The sequence below is a fragment of the Pollicipes pollicipes genome, unplaced genomic scaffold (genome assembly GCF_011947565.3).
Source record: "Pollicipes pollicipes isolate AB1234 unplaced genomic scaffold, Ppol_2.1 Scaffold_3447;HRSCAF=4054_pilon_pilon_pilon, whole genome shotgun sequence".
NCBI classification, from domain to species: Eukaryota; Metazoa; Arthropoda; class Thecostraca; order Pollicipedomorpha; family Pollicipedidae; genus Pollicipes; species Pollicipes pollicipes.
In genome coordinates this window covers 34,048,332-34,062,898 of record NW_023596297.1, presented here as the reverse complement: position 1 = coordinate 34,062,898, position 14,567 = coordinate 34,048,332, and the positions used below count along the sequence as shown (strand labels likewise).

At 47.1% G+C, this 14,567-nt stretch overlaps 1 protein-coding gene across 1 annotated transcript; it reads left to right on the top strand.

Moving 5' to 3' along the window:
- The first annotated feature begins 1,986 nt into the window (after window positions 1–1,986).
- Window positions 1,987–4,273, top strand: LOC119092478 (diuretic hormone class 2-like). Its single transcript, XM_037215440.1, has 3 exons — window positions 1,987–2,099; window positions 3,352–3,459; window positions 4,132–4,273. Exons 1-3 carry the CDS (start codon window positions 1,987–1,989, stop codon window positions 4,271–4,273), a joined length of 363 nt encoding a protein of 120 aa, XP_037071335.1.
- The last annotated feature ends 10,294 nt before the right edge of the window (window positions 4,274–14,567 follow it).

Genomic DNA, 14,567 nt, shown 5'->3' with positions numbered 1-14,567 from the left:
AACGTAAAAAAAAAAAACGTTTAAGTCGGCTAAGTCGGCTCGTTACGGCTACCGAACAAACGCAAAACTGGCGACATGCCAGTTGTTAGGAAGCGGTTGATTCCCAAGAACTGGCATGTTACTAGTTTTGTGTTTGTTCGTTAGTCGTAACGCTATGACTCAAACTTCTGTCGTAATTCAAATAACAAAGCTGGGTGATTTAACCACATATGGTCCATGCCAGTCCACTTTTTGCACAATGACTGCTGCATAAAGATAATGTTCCTGCAAAAGGCGAATGTAACCAAGGTTTTAGGTGAAAGTCGCAACCTTTTACGTATGTAATAGCCAATGTTTTGGTAGCGGAATTTCTCGTTAAGCCCTTTGATTCCATTGACAGCCCTTCGGAAATCACCCGTCTAATTGAACGGGTCAGGTTTTGCGTGGGCCGGGCGACGTTCTGATTGGCTGAGGACGCGGCCTCGCCCCATTGGTCCATTGGTTGCCGCTGTCTCGTGGGGAATTGAATATAAGGTGCCGGAGAGGCGGCACCAGCATCGCAGTCGGCGGTGGAGCAGCACAGCGCTGACCACGAGGCGATCCCCTCCCCGGACAAGCACCGAGTGAGTCTCACGCTGCTGACCTCTCAGCGGTCAGAGCACGCCGAAATGCTGCATCATTTGAGCTCTTTTCAGGCGGAACTCTGAAGATAAAAGCTCGCTTTGTGTTGCTGCCGTTATGTCTAAAAATCAATTCAAGTACGACACAGTATGCGTTGCTAGCTTGCTATAATCGGTAGCCAACAGCTATTTAATGCAATATTGATTGCTAGCAAAAATGATGCTAGTCAATAGCAGCCAGGGCTTCCGTTTACTCTACCAGTGTCTCAGTTAGTAAGCTTCCGTTTGCTCTCTCGGTGTCTCGGTTAGTAATTTCCGTCAGGCACGGCGACCTATGTCGTGATACATTATCTTTTACCACGTCATGCTCATGTTCAATGCTGACTCTAACGTTTTTTCTGTCTTGCATTTGCTGATTTTTGTCATGAGCTGTAGTCAGGTTCACCTTGACGAAATTTCTCCGGGAATACGTTGTGCTGTTACATGCAACGTTATCCAAACGGTCTCAATGCGATATGTTGCATCACGTAGAGCTTTAGAGTTGTAGGACAAGATTTTAACTTTCTAACAATATCCGGGACCCGCAGTCTCTAACCGCAGCATCATGCATGAACTAGAGCATTCGCTTATTTCCACAGAACTAAGATTCAGAGCCCTTAGTAGTTTTGTGCACGGCGAAAAGGCAACTATAGTATACAAATCTTTGACACTGTTCGACCAAGCCAAAAGGGTACACGTAAATAAGCAAACCATGGCTCTAGATCTGCCAGGCGACCATGTTCGAGGGCCTGTCCTGCTAACGGTAGACACACAATGGCTGCCGTCATCTTGCCCTAAGCCACTGCTGCGTGACCAGGCGGACTTAACCAGGCCCACACAGAATTCTGTTCGGTGCAGCCCGGGTCAGTGACCACCAGCCCGGCCAGACCGAAGACGGTTGCCCACGTGCGCCGTCACGCCACGTCATTGAGCGCCCTCACCCGGCCGGGAGGCGGGATGGTGTACTGCGGCACAGTTTGCCAGTACGCCTTATACCGGCGGGCTGCTGGCGCGGCTTCGGCGTAGATTTGGCCAGTGGATTGTGTTGCCTTGATCCTTACTAACCCTCATACAATAACAAAACAACCTTGCTCAAACATGGTCTGCTTAAAAGGTGATGTTCATGGTGTCAAAAACAAATTTCCAAACAGCCACGACACGGCTCTGGCTAATGAAGCATAATTATGCACGGAGGGCGCAACGCACATCACGTAAGTACAAGTTGTTTAGCGTGACACGCCTTGCGATCTGACTCTCACCCAACCGCACCATCCGGCATTGGCCCGATCTTGGCTTGACCTTGCCCTCTGACCCTTGCCTGACCCAGACCTGTTCTCGTTTCAGGCTCATGACTCGTCACCTAAACGTAAATAGCGCCTGCGCCTGGCTTGCTGCCATCGTTTGCTTCGTCTTCTGCTGGTCCTTCAGCAACGCCAGCATGCACAAGGAGGACGCCGAGAGGTGGGTAGCTCGGTGCGTGTGAGGAAGGAAAAGAAGCTGGCAGAATTCGGGCTTCATGTCTCGTTCTGACAGCGGCGTGATCCCCTCAGCTCAATCCATTTACTCATGTTGGTACATGCGTGATAATCACTCTCTTGAAGTTCAACAGTTTCTGTTTGAGGTTTAATGCAAGTTCACCTACAGTGTTCGTATTTGTGTTAGTTTACTATGAGCAGCTATTAACAACATAACTGTAGAGTTGTGTTGTGGCTCATTTAAAAACCAAACCATAGTTAGTCTGATCCTGCTTCACGTGTTTGGCTTGCCTCATCACTGTCTACTTTTAGCACTCGATGGTAATGCACTCCTTAATGTGTGACGCAAGTGTCTTTCAGGAAAGTTCCTGGCAATCATTGCAAAATTATCATTTATGTCACAAATAGAGAATATACCTTCATCAAAATTGGAATTGGAAGAATGAGTGACGGATCCTGCTTGGTTTGGGTACATCAAGGGAACCGTGCAAAATACTGGGAGCCATAGGCACAGCCAAAGCAAGGCGGGTCCCAGGTCCTCGCACCCCACTCCCTCTTTATCTCACTTGTTGTTTGGAATTGTAGATTTCTGTTCATGATATGGCCAAAGGGCTTTAAACGTATCGTGATGAACAGCCATTGAGTGACCATCAAAAGAACTGGCTGCACCCATGATGTGGACATGGAAAGGGTGAAGAGGCTGCTATGCTTTAAGTTACCTTATAGTCTTTTTAAAGAGTTTCAAAGACAATGCTGAATGAAACATCAAGCAGAGCTGTATACAGAATAGTCAGAACCGACAATAAATGTAAGAATGTGAAGCATTAAAACATGATTTAGTATGGCGGATTATTTCATTCCCTGCACCCACAAATCCTGTTTTAGTTAATGGAGCCGTAATGTCTCACAGGTGTGTGGCTGCGTGGGAGTCAAGGGGCGGACTTGTTTCAGCTTATTCGCTACTCATCTTGCGCCTAACTTTGATAAAGGAGTGTTGCACAGAGTGCATCTACGGCCATAAGGAATAATATTGTTTTTATGATCGATGACATTTGTGCTTGTACTACATTACAGCAAGCAACATAAAACGATAGCACGCATTTCAAGTGTTCATGTAATGCTATCCTAGCAGAGTAACATATTCATGAAATCGTCGGTGTGCATCCCGTTGCCGAATGATCTCTTCAATCTGGTAGATCCCATGGAGTGTCCGTTCAACGCCGACCTCCGATCTGCAGGGAATCTTGGGCGGATGATGTGGAGAATCTGCAGAAAGATATCTACGTCAGCGAGCTGATCAATCGGCTGCACGCCCTTAGCGACGGCGAAGAGATCGGTCTGGCCCAGTAAGAACTACATAGATATTAACGAAAGCACGTTTTTCCACCTGCACGACAACGTACCGCGGCGCGGTCTGTTTACGCCGGGTAGGTCGCCAGGGCTCCGATAGATGTCTCTGCCGCCGCGTGACCGAGCATCGTGGCCTTGCCAAGATGGCTAAGATATCGTTGCAGAAAGAGGTGTAAATCTTCGTTAGCTTTACGGACCTATTAGACAAAGTCGTCAAGATGGCATCAATTTCAGATTATTGCTTTTTCGAGGGTGATTTGTCCATCGCTGCTCTGTCTTGCCATGCTCATAGACGGTTCGGGTGACCGATGCCCTCCGCTTTTTTCATTTTTTTTCACACGGAGGATTTTTTTCATTCCCTGAGTGATCTGATTCATGCATAACCATATGTGATAGCTTAGGCAACACCACATTACCTGAACAACACACGCGTTTTTCCATCGTAACGTGCCCTTTCGCGTTCGACAACCGGAACGTAAAACTTAATGCTTTCTTGGCGGTAAACCTTAAAGGAAAAATATGCTAAGGAATTCTCATCTATAGCGTAATCAAGAAAAATGCTAAGACCACACCTGTTCTCGACATATGCCGAACAGCCACGTCGTCCTCTGTTCTTAATTTAACCATACCGGTGCCTCCAACTTGTGACAGGCGTCCGCTCCCCACAGCAAGCGCGGGCTGGACTTTGGCCTGGGTCGCGGCTTCTCGGCCGCGCAAGCCGCCAAGCACAAGATGGGGCTGGCAGCGGCGGCCTTCCCGGGCGGACCCGGCCGCCGGCGACGCTCCGTGGAGCAGGCGCTCCATCTGTAAACCCCGACCTCCATCTGGCGTGCCCTCCTCTGCCCCGGCGGTTCCGTGTGGAACTGACGGCACCAGCTGGAGCGTCCCCCAGTCAGCCTCGGCGGTCCGGATCCGGTGGCCACGCGGGATCAACTGACTCCGGCAGGCTGGACCGCCCGAGTCCATGAGCCGACCAGGAAAATGCCTAGGAGGTAGCTGAAGAGGCCAAAGATGGTTGATCTGTGGTAGGTCCCCCTAGCCTCAGCTGATCCCGCTGATCCTCAAGGGCTTCTGGTCAGCCGCCTCTCCGCCGCAGGATCATAGTTTCCTGGCTGTTCGCTCCCGGACAGGGATGGCTCTATCGCTTTCACCACGAAGGAGCCACATACTGAGCGTTGCTGGTTAGGATTGTGCAGTGTGTACCGTTAAGTTTCTTTCGCTCTACCTAGCGCCAAGAGAAGCCGTCTTTCGGCACCCGTGTTGTTCCGCGTTGGGCGTCTCGGAGCCACTTCAAGTTTGAGAGACGGCCTGAACGTCCACGTTGTCCTAGCGTCGGTCAAATCAGTAAGCGACGCCCATCGATGTCAAGACAGGTTCTGCCACGTGTTAGTCTGCCAATGGACAGCACCATTCAAGCATCCACGCGTGAGGCGAGGGCATGCGGTTGCCGACTCTTTTAAATATATGTACCTTTTCGACATCGTCTTTTGATGAACGGCCATCATCATCAATTTCGGTAAACAGCAGAGCTCGCTTACTGGTAAGCTGCAGCTGGCCGTCAGCTCTGTAACACACGTGCGGGGGCGGACTGGTAAGCTGCAGCTGGCCGTCAGCTCTGTAGCACACGTGCGGGGACGGACAGTTCAGAGCGACGGGGCACTCATCAGTGCCGCACAACAGTTCCGGTGTCCATAGGTGAAGATGCGTCATGGTACCACCCTAGGGCAGTGTTACGATGACGCATCATGACGATATCTCTATTCGGTGTGAAGCTCATCAGCTTTAGGCAATCTAACCTTCAGAAGTGCTGAAGTCACATGCCCCTGCCGACCGTGATCAGCCACAATGAGCACGATGCAATGTGGTGCCCTCTGAATACGCTACCGGTGCGTTGCTCCACAATTTCCAAGACGGTTATGCGGTAAAGTTTGTGTGTGAAGACAGACGTGTCCGCTAGGAGACCCCAGGTATATTTCCTGCGACTCCTGACAAGACCCACAAATACAAGCTAGCAGCACTGTACAACACACGCAACATACGCATTCCATGCCACTTATTGGTGGTATCCAGCACAGAGGAGTAGACAGAGGATCTGATGGGTCGCATTTTGCGACCTTCCAGAAATCGCATAACTGCAAATATAATTTTTGTTTTGCTAGCTAGTTCAGTTGTAGCTTTGCAATCACCTCCCATTCCTTCGCACAGTGTTCAGACCCGTCATGCGTTGCACTTCACTTCCGTTGTTTTCTGATGCAGCTAGTGGTTATCTGACGTGGTAACCGCTGACATGTCTTTGGTGACAAACTACCTTTTTTAGATTGATGCATGATCGGTCGAAAAAGGAAATTCCGTTGCAAAATTCCAAGCTTCCTGCGCGAAAAGTTCAAAATTTTCCTGAAGTCCTTAAAAAGATAGTCACACATGATGCTGATTAGCTGATTTATGGTGGCAACGTTGTCTTAAAAGTGCTGAAGAACAGCCCACAATAGGACATGAAGCTGAATTAAATGAAACAAAATGTATAACATATGCTGACCAGCAATCAGCGACAAAATATTCGTTTCGAAACGTGGTAAGTTAAGCAGCAGTCCTTTTGTTCTCGAGTAGTATTATCCTGGTTGACGTCTCGCCCCGACATTGCGGGAGAAGTGCCGCGTGACAGCGGCTGGGGAGACGGCCGGTTCGAAAATCTAAAGTTAATGGAGCATCCAGGCTACATTACCGGACTAATACCGGTGGAGGTGTTCTGGACGTTGTGCGTGTCATGGACAACAACAATGTACCAGGCGTGTAACTACCCATTTAGTGAGGGAGTGTTGCCTCCAGCCCCTGACTTTAACAAAAAAGTTGCCTAAACCCGTTGTTGCCATATTTAGGGGACAGGCGTAGCCATAGTCCACTCTTAATCTCTGCTAATTATTTTGCGAAACAACCTTACTTATATAAACGAACTAACATCACCTAACGCAGCCCATGTATGCATTACCTCGGAGCAGGCATTACCGGAGCGCGATCACTGTTATGCGCGGATTGCGAGCTGGTTCCGTGGCGAAGTGGAAATGCGCCTGACATGCAAGAGGGGCTGTCGGATATGATTCCCGGGGCACGCGCGTCTTTTTAAAGAGAGTGTCCCATATTTGGAACGTATCTCAAAAACGTGCGCTGGAGAGCGTTCATGACCTGTCATTAGCATCAGTAGCATTGTGGAGCGGAACCGCATCAGCAACAGGATGTCATGCGCAGCTCAGTTGTATTCATTTGCCAAAGGCAAGTTCGTTTGCGAGGAATATTATACAGACAGTGTTGCTAGCCCTATTTCTCGTCGGATAATCAAGAAAAAGGAGAGATAGATGCGTTGACATTTCGGTTATATGCCGCTGTCAAAACGATTATAAGCAGCACATTCAAAATTGGTCAGCCGACCTTATTCGATTTTTCAGTTGCTTTTTTAACATTAAGCCATAGTTTTTGCGGGTCACCAGCATTCAGGGGGCTTAACAAGGAATAATTCCCAGCGGTTATTACGGTACATTGTTTACACTGAAAATGATTACAATTGCCTGAAAAAGACGAGTACATCTATGCGAATTCGAGCAAATAGACATCACGCACTATGCACAACTTATGCCTGAAAGAAACAGGCATCGCGCGTCACGCATCACTTATAGTTGCAAACGATTTCAATAACACAGGTATTACGCATCATGCATCAACAGTGAGCTAAAATCGCTTTGAGCCTGCGTGGGAGTGAAAAATTCCGTCTAAAAAAGAACGAACAGGAGTGAAAAATTCAATTCACAAATGCTGGAACTTATGAGTCAGTGAGAGGTGCCCCGAGAAACAAAGACATACATTTCAAGTTGGCGTGGACGTAATACCTTTAACATAAAATACTTTTGCTTTCACGTATTATGTCATTTCACTGAAACAGGATGCATTGATAATCATGCAAGTGTGATGAACACCAAAGACTATGTATCACCAACGTTTTGATGCTGTACTTTGCCCTTCCCTTGCATTGGATGTTTTTTAACACAAAACAAAGCGAAGGAATTGAACAACAAAAACAGAACAAATGCAACGAGCATAAAGCACTCAAACAAAACAGTCTTGGTTTCCTGCATATCAATAAATCACCAGATCAAACAACCAACTGACATACTTTTGACCTTTGTTGAAATGAGGTCAGGAGATACAAATATGATGCCACTGTTTCCTGAGAAATATTTCCTGAGAAAAAATATTTCCGAAGAAAAAATATTTCCTGAGAAAAAATATTTCCTGCCAAAATATTTTTCCTGCTTATTTCCATAAAAGAAACCTAACGGAGCCTAACCTAAGGAGTCTCGCCTCATCTCGTGGTGTCTAACTTGTTTTGCATCACAGCAGCATTCGTGAGTCATCGATTCTTGCAAGATTCCACTGCTACTTACCACGCAAGTAACGAGCTGGGAGTATCCCATGTGTTCATCGTCTCAACTCACCTCACCCATTTTTTGACAGCAACAGTGGTGATAAAAACATGATAAACTTATTCTTGGCTGGTTTCAAACTGTGTTTTGGTACACTTCATCTGTGTCAGCTTGTTAACACGAGACAAAGTTGACAACACACAAATCAGACCTAGGAGTCAACTGAGAGGACAGGGCTGTCCATTAAGTATTTAAATCACTATTAAAACTTTTTCTGATTACCGTGGTTAGCCTTTGTCAAGGGCAAAAGCGGGTATGCTCCACAAAACAATCTCTCTCTTCCAAACGCAACATAGCTCATGGATGACCCCAGGAACCAATTTTGCTGCTCGCCTTCTCGGCTGCAGCAAAATCATCCGCTTAAGTTTTGTTATTCAAATCAAACCACTTGAAATTTGAAATGTTGGCTTCTTATTAAAAATGAGACGATCTGACTCTTTTCTGAACACCTATATGTACCTCATATTGTAATTATTTTGCAGCTTAGAGAATTCCTGTGTTAAACATATATGGTGCATATCTACAGTACAGTCATTTGCCAGTCCGCAAACCATGGCAACTTTGGACAACATCTTGTTAAAGCAGACATGAAGGACAGCTTCAACAAATTTGGGGTAAATGATGAAGAGTATCTGGCAAAATATATTATTACATATCCTGTGGCATCATAATTTGTCTTTTGAAAAAAAAACACGATTAACTAAAACAAAAATTGGCCAAATCCGGCTACAAATCATGTTTTGAAAGCAGGTATGGTTAGCAATTATGTGCCTCACAGGAGAGACTTACTGGCTTTTTCAGCACAGGGGTCTTTTTGCCCTCTCCCCCCGAACAAAAGGCCTACAAGTTTACAAGATGAAATAAGCAAGAGGAGCTATGCAGGAAAAAAACCGTCTCGAAGGGCAACATTTTTAAACCAAGCATTTCTGTATCAGCTGCGCCAGGTTTGTTCCAAAACCATGTCCGGCAGGATAATGTCAAGTGGTGAGGTAATGTAACTGGAATGGCTTAATTCATCATTAATGAGCCTCGCCATGAGCAAAAAACGGGTACTTATAAGTTAAGCAAGGCAAAAATGTCGGTAAAAATAACTTCCTTGATGCAAATTATCTCCTTCATTTACTATGATTATTCATTTTTGAATGCCTATCAAACATGTTTGGGCGGCTGGCGAATTATTCCAATACATAGACAAAGATATTCCAGTTGGAGCACTTGGGGAGAGATATTGGTCCATAGCTTAGGCCATAGTTGGTATTTAAAAAAAATACCAAAAAAAGGAAAAATAAAGCTGTACCACATCTGTATGGCACCAAATAAAACAAAAGCAAGAAGATAATTGTAAAGACATGGAGTTTTTTGGTCAAATGTTGTAATCGGCTCACGTGACTAAAGATATGTGAAAATGACTGTTTAAATGATGACATTCAGCTTTTAGATTTCATTTAGAAGGTATCTCCTGAATGTTCCCCTCCTACAGTTCGGGGGTGGTGCAATTTTGTGGTGAAGTTTCTTCGAGAAAATATATCAGTAGAGTAAAAATTGTCTACCAGACTTTGCTGGTGTTTGCACCAAGCTCTGCTTTGCTGGTGTGGTTTTTGCGTGGAGTGACCCAAAAATTGAGGATAAGTGAAAATCTTGCATTTAGCACACAATTGTAGACTATGATATATGTTGTAAACAAACCACAATTGATGCCCACAAGCGGCTGGACTCGCTGGGGCTTCCGGGCTTGAAGATACCCTGATTATGCATAGGCCTGATTCAGATGTGTGTGAGGCAGAATATAGGCATAGGTGTCCAGGTTCTGTGGAGCCTGGTTTATGCTTGGTGGTTTCAAGTGAGCTTGGAATTGAATGACATCTCAAAATATCTGAAGGGAAATATGGGTTTAGTATATGTAGTTAGACAGTTTCAGGCAGGAGGGAAAAATTCCTTCCCATAGGATGTTGCTTTATACCCAAAGTCGGCAATTCTAGGACACCGCACATAAGACATCACTCATGCGTGTAAACGATGCCAAACTGGCATGCATCACGCACTAACGCGCGCTCGAGCGGGGTAAATCCCCTAAAAGGATTTTTCGGGAATGCTTTTCAAGCAGCGCTAAGTAGCCGCACCAAACTTTGCCTAGCTGCAAGTGAATAGTGGTTTTCAATGTATAAAAAATAACTACGCCTTGGAAAGTCGCTGACGTGTGGCAGATCAAAATCAGGCCGTAGCTGTCAGCGCAAGTCATTTCTTGGGAATCGTCCAATTTGATGCAACAACGGAGTAGTTGAACAAGCCATACATCTCTGAAATAGATTCTTAGGCAAGAAGCCAACTGAATTTGACAGTGCAACAAATTTCATTGATCTGGGTCAAGTATGAAGGTGAGACCGAGATCAGAAATAACCTGCTTTTTACTCGAGAGCTTGCGTGTGAGGTATGAGGTAGTTTCTGGTGATCATTTCAAAATTATGAATGACAGGGACGCGACAGACATGTTCCATGGACTTGTTAAGGGTCGGAGTAGGTCACTGACTTAAAACGGCCCAGGCCAAATTTTTTACAAACCTACTGCCTGGCGTTATTCCTAACGCTTATTTGAATGCAGCAATCTCGTAGGCTTTAGGGCACCTTGACGTTTTAAACCTCAAAGTCACTGACCTTAAATGAAAACCATTGACCTTATGCTTAGAACAGGTATATAGATTCACGGCGGTTGCATGATGAGGTCTGAGGGCACTGTAGACACCAATCTAGAGTTTGACCTTGTTTGACCTCATTTGACCCCAAGGTTGTGACCTAGAAATTTACAATATTATGCCAGTGAGTTCACATACGGGCCAATCCACCCTGTGAATTAGGTGTCCCTAGCTACCTTAGTTTCTAAGATCTCAGGCAGTTAAATTGACCGGCCCCTCCCCTCCCACTCCAGGAAGGATATATAACCGGCCACCTGGGTTTGTGTTAAGGCTCCCAGCGTTGTAAACCTGATCCATGCAGAGCCCAGTCTGCCACGCATTCTTTACCGCTGAGTCGAGAAACTCCCTCCGCTGGCGTCTACCGCAAACAATGCTCACATGGGCTGCGTTATGTGATGCTTGCTCGGACATGTTAGGGTCGTCCCTTTCACATGGCACTTTTCCCGCCCTGTTGCGGGTGAGAAGTCATAAAGGATATTTCTACTCGACAGCAAAAAGACTAATGCTCATCTTTCCACGTTCCAAAATCGGTGTTATGTCGCTGGTTAACATTTGTCTTAGGTTTTGTAAGATTTGTAGTACGTTTACGCCCTGCAGTGCGCTGTTTTAAGCACCTATTAATTTCTCAGATACTATGCCATTATAATGCAACAGAATCGCGCGACGCATGACCTTCGTTCTGAAGACTTTACAATAGTTTTCAGCTTCTCTCAACAGACTTTCGAGATCTACGATGCAATGGCAAATGTTTATGCTGATCATGCATGAAGCTGAAGAAAATGACTGTCGCCAAAGCGATGTCAGTTGTGATCATGCCAGATGCCTTAAAATCTGATTGAGGAATGGCCAAATTGAGTGAAATAGCATGAAATGTATTTGGGCAGGAAGAAGCAACACAGAAATGTGATTACAAACTTGGACTGAACACCAGCAAAACACAACTTTATCTTTGCCGTTTTTAGCTTCTCGACCCTCTTCCCACTCTACATGCCACCAGCCGTAGCATGGATGGGCATGTCGCATGTGTTGCTCAGTGTCGTTAGTGTGTGTTGGTGGGTCTTGCCAGCAGCCGCAGCAAGCGTACCAGAGGTTTGCTGGTAGGCGCTTTTGTATATATACGCAAACTGTGGTGCATGAATGTGCTGGAAGTTGTTCAATAACGCACTGGCAGCGTATTCAAAGGCTAATGCACTGCGCCGTTCTCATTGCGGCTGATCTCAGCCGGCAGAATCATGTGACTCTAGCGCTGCTGAAGGTCAGACGGCTTTAAGTTGGTGAGCTGCGCATCGAATACAGATACCGTCACGATGCGTCATCGTATCGCCGCCCTGAGGGCACCTGATGTGTTGCCCGGCACTGACGAGTGCTCCGTCGCTCTGACGTGCCCGTCCGCCGCACAGCGCCCTGAGGGCACCTGATGTGTTGCCCGGCACTGACGAGTGCTCCGTCGCTCTGACGTGCCCGTCCGCCGCACAGCGCCCTGAGGGCACCAGATGTGTTGCTCGGCACTGACGAGTGCTCCGTCGCTCCGACGTGCAAGTCCACCGCACGCGTGCTACAGGGGTGACGGTCACCTGTAGTTTAACAGCATACAAGTTGTGCTGTTTACTTCAAGATTGATGATGATAGCCGGTCATCAAAAGGCAATGCCAACAATGCACACATATATTTGACATGACCGTCAATATACACAAATTTAACTTGAACACGGCATAAACATGCGTCACGCGTGGACGCTTGAATGCTGCTGTTTATTGGCAGAGTAGTACGTGGAAAAACCGGTCTGGACATACATCGTTGTCGCTGTTCATCTGGCCGACGCTAGAGACATGAGAACGTCTAAGTCAACAACTCCAAGTGACTGCGAGAAACGCCAAATCAGGTAAAACACAAAAAACCGGACGACGGCTTCTTTTGACGCTAGGTGGGGCGAACAAGTGAATGGTATACGCCACACAATCCTAGCCAACAACTCGCAGTATTCGTTTCTGGGGTGGTGGAAATGACAAGACCGCCCTGTCCGTGAGTGAACAACAAGCGCACCATCAGCCAGTGGCGGAGCGGCGACCGACCAACAGTCCGTGGGCATCAGCGGGATCAGCTGATCCCACAGGATCGGCTGAGGCTCAGGCAGTGCCGCCTCGGACCACACCATCTCCAGCCTTTTCAGCCAGAAAATCGTTTTCATGGTCGGCTCACTGAACCGAAGCGGCCCGGTTCGCTAGGACAGCTGACCCCGCGTGGCCACCGGATCCAGTCCGCCGAGGATGGCTGGGGGACGCTCCAGCTGGCACCGTCAGCTCCACATGGAACCGCCGGAGGCAGAGGAGGGCACGCCAAGTGGAGGTCGGGGTTTACAGATGGAGCGCCTGCTCGACGGAGCGTCGCCGGCGGCCGGGTCCGCCCGGGAAGGCTGCCGCCTCCAGACCCATCTTGTGCTTGGCCGCCTGCGTGGCCGAGAAGCCGCGGCCCAGGCCGAAGTCCAGCCCGCGTTTGCTGCGGGAAATGGAAACCGATCACAAGTTGAAGAGCCGAAAGGGTTGAACAAGTTACATGGAACAAAGAGGATGACCCACACTTTTAGAGATTGGGCCTGCGTTTTTCATTTCGTTGGATTAGGTCATATGCGAGAAATTCTGCAACGTTTTTATTTGCACGACTTACACGCTAAAAAAATTAATTTTACCTGTTCTTGTTGCCTAACGCGAAAGGTCAATGAAAAGACATATACATTATTCAGGCCATAAGACGCTACCTAAACAATCCCATATTTGAACCATGAATCAAGATCAACTGGTAATAAAAACGCGATGAAGCGATGGACGTCAATCACTTACCACACCATTCAACATACCGAATTGAAACAGGGATGAACAAATCACATAGAATAGCCAATTAAGCAATAACCAAAAAATGAACACATACCATTATAACCATTTCACCACCTGGTAGGTCCGTAAAGCCAAGGTAGAATGCTACCGTTCTCTACTGCGATGTTTTCCCTTGACCAGGCCGCGACGCTCGAACAGCCAAGCGGCAGGCAGCGACATCTATTGGAGCCCTGGTGACCTACCCGGCGTAAACGGACCGCGCCGCGGTAGGCGTGGCCGACACCCTGCTGTAAAGATGGAAAAACGGTACGTGTTTTCGGAAATATCTGTCTAGTTCTTCCTGGGCTAGGTTAGTCTCTTCTGCGTCGTCGAGTGTGCGCAGCCGGTTGACCAGCTCGCTGACGTAGGGGTCGTTCAGAATGCCTTCCACATCGTCCGCCCAAGATTTCCTGCAGAGTAGAGATTGGCGTCTAACGAGCACTCAAAACGGTGAGCTGTACCAGGGAGATTACTTTGCAACCTGATTTTCACCGTCCTGCATAAAAAGAGTTAGGCTTCTAGAACGGAATTATCAGAACACTTAAAAATGCGTACAAACGATTTTTTGCCTCCTGTAAAGCAACACACACGGTATCTACTATACGAAGACCCAAATGACTAGTGCTGCTTGACCAGTCACTCTGCGTAACCCTTTTTGAACTCAAAATTGCATACACGTTGTGTTGCGAATGAAATAAGATGAGCCCGCCCCCATTACACACATGGTGCTAGGCTCTAATGAGGCGTTACTGTTCTCTGCACGAAAAACACTTGTGTGTGTAAGAAATATGAGCAGTCTGAAAATTAAGCCATGGTCCAACGCTTCACACATAGCATTCAAAGCATCTCCTTCGCACCGTTTCATTCCACATCAGGGGCACAACCAACGTACTGTTGGTGTAGCTCAGTGATAGCTTATCACGATGATTTTCAGGTTTCTGTCACAACGCGTCTGTGGCCACAAACAACTTGTGAGCTTAAGTGCGGCAGGCTGGGATCTCGCCTTTACTTGGCCACGTCTTTGTTATTTTGCATGACACTCTTGGTGCCCCCAACCAAAGAGAGGCCAGTC